A 7,048-nucleotide genomic window follows, 5' to 3' on the forward strand; every position below is an offset into this window, starting at 1 on the left:
GTGTGACTTTATATTTTGATGATTACACATGACTTCGTAGCCTTTTCTTGAGCATGTTAAATATTCAATGATAAGTGTTCCATATTAATAGACATTGGTGCACACACCGACACCGATATATTTTGTCTATGGAATGGCAAACATAGGCTTATGAAATCAAGTGGACTAAGCTGTCAGACTCTTGTCATAAAGCACTTATTTTCACATGTCACAAAAATGCTGTACTATAACCAATTATGCCCGGAAAAATAATAATTACATCTCTTGTTTTTGTTTCCTTGTTTGCATAGATCACCATGGTTACCCAGAGATGATATGTCATGTTGGAGTTGACAGTTTGCCGGACTCCAACATCAACTATCACAGGACACTAAGTGCCACTCACTCTGCTTCCATTGTTGGGGCATGTCAGGGAACAGACAGGTAGAAAACTGTCCCATCTTCAGGCTTAAAGCTACATTCATCAAATTTCATACCACGAGAGGGAAATACGTTAGATGATGAACCTAGCTGTTGATTTTAATAAAGGTTGATATTATCAGCCTGCTTGTCTAAATATCAAATGTACTAATGCTGTTTTGTTTTTGTTTTTTTTATTCTTTCTCAAGCTCATCAGTAAACCAGTCTTGGCCAGAGAATCCCGTCCTGAGCCATCTCTCCTCCTTGAACAGCTACCCCTCAGTCAGACAAGCAACAGTGCACTCTGGTTCACAGGACTATGGTCAACACTCTTCTTTACACCACCCCCATATCCACCCGGCACCAAATGCCCACAGCTCCCCACGTAGCAGCCAACAGAGCCGTATGCTTCACTATACTCTCAGCCGCAGTCCTGCCCATAGCTTTGATGAGCAGGACGACTTGATTCTCAGTTACGGTCTGGACTGTCCGACCTCCACAGCCTCTATGAAAGGAAATGAAAACAAAAACGATTTGGATCTTCTCAACTCCATGGACAGTAAGCAGAATCAGCCACCCCAGATCCAGCCTCCACATTTGCCTGAGAAGAAGAGGGCATCAGATGGGGAGCATTCGCTAGGAACAGCCTCTCCAGCCCTAAGTGGGTTCTCAAGTCCCCACAGTGGAAGCTCTCTGTGTATCCCCTTCCCCAATGTCTTGCCTGACCTCTCAGCTCAGACAGCAGGACCAGCGTCACCCTTACCAGGTGAGTGACCACCCATTGATTTAAAAAAAAAAAAAAAAAAAGTTATCTTGTTAAATACCATGGCTTGATCATCATACATGAATCACATCTGATGTTGTTGTTTGATCTAATTCTCCAGATGTACTGGCCAACAAGCAAGTGACAGTGAAATTTGTGCAAGACACATCTAAGTTCTGGTACAAACCAGATATCTCAAGGGACCAAGGTAGAGAGTTTCTTATTTTCATTCAGTAACACAGATCATCAAACAACTGCCCACCAAATTCTACTTAGAAATTTCATCCCAGGTGTTTCTTTCATCCAGCCATTTCAGTTTTAAAGGATAAAGAGCCCGGCTGCTTCATTGTTCGGGACAGTCATTCCTTCAGAGGAGCCTATGGGCTGGCAATGAAGGTTGCCACACCGCCACCCTCGGTAATCCAGCTGACCAAAAAAGGTACAATAAATTTAATTCACAGTAACAGATTTAACTCTATGGCAAGTGCAGGCTGGGCAGAGGAGTTTAACAGGAGAAACCCATGTTGCTACTTTTTGCCGAGTGACTGAATAAACAATGACCTACTGTAATCTTCAACACAATAAAACCGAGGAAACAAAAACATGAGAAAGCAACCGTGTGAAGCTGAAATAGATCTCTGACTGAACCGGTGTGTTTGCGTAAAAATATCGCAATGCCTGAATTTAGCGAGCTGCAGCAACCGTTTCAGGCGTTCGGAAAGTTGGATTATGCCACAGGAGCATAACTGAGGCAAGACAATGATAGGCTGGACTTTTCCAGCTTCTGGGAATATTCTGACTTTAGAATCACAGTTTTCCATTCAGAGGCTTATTTGATATTGATCATCAGACCTCATTCACAGAAAAAAAAAGAGTTTATGCTCTGAAATGTTGAAGAATTTCTTTTATTGTTAGTGTGAAGTTATCAAGGTCCCGTAGCAACAGCCCCATGGGAATTACACATATTACAATCACACACAATGACGTCTACTGTTACATTCCACTGTACTTCCCTGCATACTGGAACCTGAGCATCCATCCCTTCTTTCTGTTTGTGAAAGCCCGTCACTCTGTGTTTCTCTCCCGGGTGTCATCATTATGAAGCAAAAGAAACCCCTTTTGCCCAAAAGTCTTAGATGTACAGCTAATGTTTCAATTCTAAACAAAAGAAACGCCTAGTCCGGAGGCCTGCTCAGATCCCAGGGAGATCTCCTGGGAAGATCCCTGTCCCACATAAAATACAGCCTCTAGATGCTTGATATTGATGTTTTATTCAGACTGGGATCAAACAGGCCCTTTGTTATTTACTCACTGGGCAGTTAGTTGTGTACATTGTGGAAAAGCAGGGAGGGTCTTTTTACTCAGGGGGAAAAAAAACAAGACTCTCGACAAAAGACAGAGACAAACTAGACAAAGAGCAAAGAAAAAAAATCCCCGGCCAGGTGTTATCACGAAACACATATTATCATATCTCATTCAGAAACAAGTTCTTGGGACACAAAACCAGCAACAGCAAGTATCAAAAAGTCCACTCTTAGGTTTCTCAACACTAACCGCTCTGACATACCTTTTCCTTTTATCAACACAGCACAGCATTCAAAAAGCATTCAAACTTTTCATTCCCCCCCCGACACCTGTGTCTTTGTTCATTTTCATGCCTTTTGCAGTCCAGCAGCACCTGTGGTGACATCATAACACACTCCTTCTCTACATGGAGCTCAGGGCATTGTACTTCCTTATAAGTGTGAAACCCAACACACCTAAAGGAGTGGGCCCTTCTTCATTCTTTATGTCAAGACATTCCTCATAGTCTCCTTCTGACCCCTCCGCGGTGCTTTTGTTGAATCATAATCCCATTCATCCCCAAAGATACCGAATGCACTAATTTTGTGTGTTTTTATGTATCACATGCTGCTCTGAGTAACATTCTCCAAGCTGTTGTTTTGGAAAAGGATAACCTTTTTGCGATACAGTGCTGTTGTCGGTCCACCGTCCACTATGATCAATTTAACTATCTCTCATGCTTCTTTCTGTTTTTTTTTTTTCAGGAGGTGATCTTTCCAATGAATTGGTGCGCCACTTCCTGATTGAGTGCACTCCAAAAGGAGTCCGGTTGAAGGGGTGCCCCAATGAACCCTATTTCGGTGAGTGAGTCAACAAAACATAGCATCCCTTTGAACACTTCAGGCGTAATTGGGATACCATCTGACTTCATGCACAATGCTACCCTCTATGGATTTCAGATGTGTAGTGCAGCTAGTTGATGCTTTCAATTGTACATTTCGTGCTATTTCATTTATGATTTTAATTTGTGGTTTCATCTGTTTTTTACAGTCTTATTAAGCATCTGCCAGGCGTTTGTTGGTTCAGAAGAATAGTTAAAAAACGTTTCGAGCAGATTTGGGTTTTTGAAGAAAAACACTATCATGATTTTATATGCTGTTTTACAGGAAGTTTAACTGCACTGGTCTGCCAGCATTCAATTACTCCCTTGGCCCTACCTTGTAAACTTATCATCCCAGATAGAGGTAAGTAGGCCACACACAGTATTTCATCAAAATTATGAAGGGGCTTCTCCCTGTTAATGTTCATCCCCAAGCCTATTTGCTAATATTCTACTTGGTTTGATGTCTTTCACCATAACAGCTGCATTTTCATTTAATCTCCTTTCATTTGCATTACTGTCTCCAGATCCCCTTGAAGATGTCGTGGAGAGCACTTCTCAAACAGTAACCAACTCTGCTGCTGAGCTGCTTAAACAGGGAGCAGGTAATTTGACATCTAATGTCACATTTAAGACTATAAATGACGACACGGAAAACAAGAAAGATAAGTGACGTTGTTCTGCGGCAAAGTGAAATGAATGCACTCAGCACAATTTTCTTCAGGCTCCTATTAGGGATATTAACATGTTGTCACTGTTCTGCCAAGTTAAAGGATCCTAAATGTAACTGAAATGTTTACCTATACAGCATGCAATGTGTGGTACCTTGGCTCTGTGGAGATGGAGTCCCTGACTGGGGTCCAGGCAGTGCAAAAAGCCACAAGTATCACTCTGAGCTCCAAGCCCCTACCAAATTCCACAGTAGTCCATTTCAAGGTGTCATCTCAGGGAATCACCCTCACTGACAACCAGAGGAAGTAAGTGTGGTGACACAAACCGAATCTACTGCATAGCATGTTTTCAAAGGCTCCGTTTTACCTTGGCTGTACTTTGTGTCTGTTTAGGCTCTTCTTCAGGAGACATTACAATGTCAATACCGTCATATTTTGTGCACTGGATCCTCAAGATAGAAAGTGAGTGCCGTTGTACTCTAAACATGTTATTTAATGCGTTTCGGTTTCCTGGTCAATGATTTTCTCAGAACAGCATATTATTAAGAAGGCGCAGTCTGCAGAGAATCAAAACGAAGGCAGCAGAAAAATATCTACTTTCTAATGTTTCTGCTAATGATGAATGTAATGGTGGAACTTCCTTTAGCATTACAGAAATGTAACTTATTGATTCATATATGCTAATCTAATAATATTCTCTTTTTCTCCAATGTTAGGTGGGAAAAAGATGGCTACCCCTCAGCAAAGTAAGGAAATTACAACTCAAAGTTTCACATTGTGGCAATGCGATTGGCATCAATTCACTTATTTTTTCAAAGACATTCAATCAGGATTAAACAACATGGATGTCGACACTGCTTTGATTTTATTTTTCTCCTCCCCTGCAGGATTTTTGGTTTCGTGGCAAGAAAAACAGGCACTTCCACAGGCAATATTTGCCACCTTTTTGCAGAGCATGACCCCGAGCAGCCAGCAAGTGCCATTGTCAACTTTGTATCCAAAGTGATGATTGGCTCACACAAGAATAAGTAGGATCTCCAAAAGTGAGCTCGACTCCTGGAAAGACTGGAAACAGGAAATAAATGTCCAAGATTGGAACAGTTACTAAGGTCAAAATTACTGACCGAAGATGGCAATAACATGAATTTTACCTGGATATCACAGTGGAAAAGACCACTTGCTGACCACCGGGACATTTAAGGAGACTTTCGAACAGAAAACTGTAAATCTATCTATACCGTTTTTTCAATAAAATCAGCTGCAGTGTAGTATTTTGTGAGAACTACCACCTGATAAAGATGTGTGTAATCCTTTTTTATTATCCGGTGTCCATCTATAATGACTTAAACATTATATATGAATTCCCAAAACATTCTTGAAAATATTGTTTTGTTTCTGTAATGAATCATTGATCTTTATTGCTGTTTATTCCATGTCCAAGAGTTTACCATTAACATTAAGCCAAAACAAAGTTTAGTAAAGATGTGTAAAGTTCTACGCTGTATATCTTCAGCATGAAGTATTTTCTTTCGGAAATAGCGGTACAGCAGTATGTATAATTTTGATTCATTTAATACACTCACATTTGTCTATGCAATGTAAATGTTTTTTTTGTTTTGTTTTTTAAACCATAACGACTTCACATACATACATACATACATACATACTGCAGGTAGAGTATGTGGCTTATATAAACATGTTCAATACTTTCACTCTGTTATAATATATGTTCATATGACAGCTTTTAAAGTTTTCATATGATGAAAATGTATGTGTATGGGTGCATGATTATCTGAGAGAAATCATCGCAAAATATTTAAAATCAAACCCTAAATACAAGCCGAAGACACATATGATATATGTATATACAGTATATACATAAATACTCTTGACATGAGTTGGTTCAAACAAATTAGTGAGTTGTGTAGGAAGTGGTACAAGTGGCATTTGACACATTTGACTTTGTGTTTCATTTAGTCCTTTTTGATGAGGGCTCACAGCCACAACCGCATCAGGAACCGTGTTGTTGTTTATTTTTGGAATTTTAAAAGTGATGGGCTGCCAGCTGCTATAGTCAGGGGATTATATTGTCCTCTCCTTTGTGAGTTTATTTCAATTGTATCAGAAAAAAAGCAATCCTCACGATAAGAATTGCACAATAAATTTCAGGTTACACATCCTCCAATTGTCAGTTGTCAGTGACATATAAAATGGACTTGTTCTTTGGCAAATATTAAGCTAGGAAGCTATGGGATCCATTCCTTGATGTTGCTGTATTTTAGAAAATAATGATATAAATGTCCTTTCTTTTGTGTTGGTCAGCAATTTCTTTTTCCAGAGAGGGACTTGCCACCATGATAAAAGCTCTGGTAATATTTTTACAATGATATTTTGTCATGTTGTTATCGTTGTCTTTAACTATTATATGTACCTCATATACGAGTTATCTCACAATACTGGACCTCTGTTGTTAACATGCTACATGTGAACAGTTTATTTGTTTATTGCCCCTGCTTTGTTTGATGTGTTCTGTAAATAAACAGAAGGAAACATTCATGCAAATTTGTTTGTTGATCATTTGAAATTGTGAATTTCATCCAACTTGTCTAGTGTAACAGAAGAAGTAAAAGCTAATTTCAGAATAAAACTAAGCATGAAGTATGATGGAAGGCACTGATGTATTTTCACTTCAGTTCAGTCAGGAGCCAGCAGAGGGCCCTATAAACACAAACATTTTGAAACACAAAACCAGTAACTGGATGTGTGATGTGGCTTCAACATGAATTCCATTCAGTTATTACATGGTAGTGAGACATTTTCACAACCACTAGGCAAGGCATTTTTTAAAAAAGAAACAGCGGCTTTGGATGTTTGTTTGTTTTTTTTGTCTAATTTCAAGTCCGCAGTTGCAATTAGTATGCGTCCACTTTTTTATCAGTGAATCACAATTGAAAAAAATGTAGGGGGTGCCGAGCCGGGGGGGTCTTCACAAGTCTCCACAGGTTTCAATGTTGCTGGCAGGGAATGAAATTGCAGAGTCAAGGGAGGGAA

The 7,048-nt window shown here is 39.7% G+C and overlaps 1 protein-coding gene across 2 annotated transcripts in view; it reads left to right on the plus strand.

Annotated features, from left to right (window-relative positions):
• Positions 1–6,553, plus strand: part of tns3 (tensin 3) — a 29,893-nt gene extending 23,340 nt beyond the window's left edge. For both annotated transcript variants that reach the window (XM_086171895.1, XM_086171896.1), the window contains 11 exons: positions 291–423; positions 609–1,165; positions 1,284–1,370; positions 1,470–1,601; positions 3,211–3,306; positions 3,613–3,690; positions 3,854–3,931; positions 4,135–4,303; positions 4,391–4,459; positions 4,714–4,743; positions 4,885–6,553. In XM_086171895.1, coding sequence (XP_086028021.1) covers positions 291–423; positions 609–1,165; positions 1,284–1,370; positions 1,470–1,601; positions 3,211–3,306; positions 3,613–3,690; positions 3,854–3,931; positions 4,135–4,303; positions 4,391–4,459; positions 4,714–4,743; positions 4,885–5,029 — 1,574 coding nt within the window. In that variant the 3' untranslated portion in view covers positions 5,030–6,553. The remainder of the gene's footprint in view (positions 1–290; positions 424–608; positions 1,166–1,283; positions 1,371–1,469; positions 1,602–3,210; positions 3,307–3,612; positions 3,691–3,853; positions 3,932–4,134; positions 4,304–4,390; positions 4,460–4,713; positions 4,744–4,884) is intronic.
• The last annotated feature ends 495 nt before the right edge of the window (positions 6,554–7,048 follow it).

This window comes from Fistularia commersonii, chromosome 25, assembly GCF_037954325.1.
Source record: "Fistularia commersonii isolate RoL2024-O1a breed Wild chromosome 25, RoL_Fcom_v1.0, whole genome shotgun sequence".
Taxonomy (NCBI): Eukaryota; Metazoa; Chordata; class Actinopteri; order Syngnathiformes; family Fistulariidae; genus Fistularia; species Fistularia commersonii.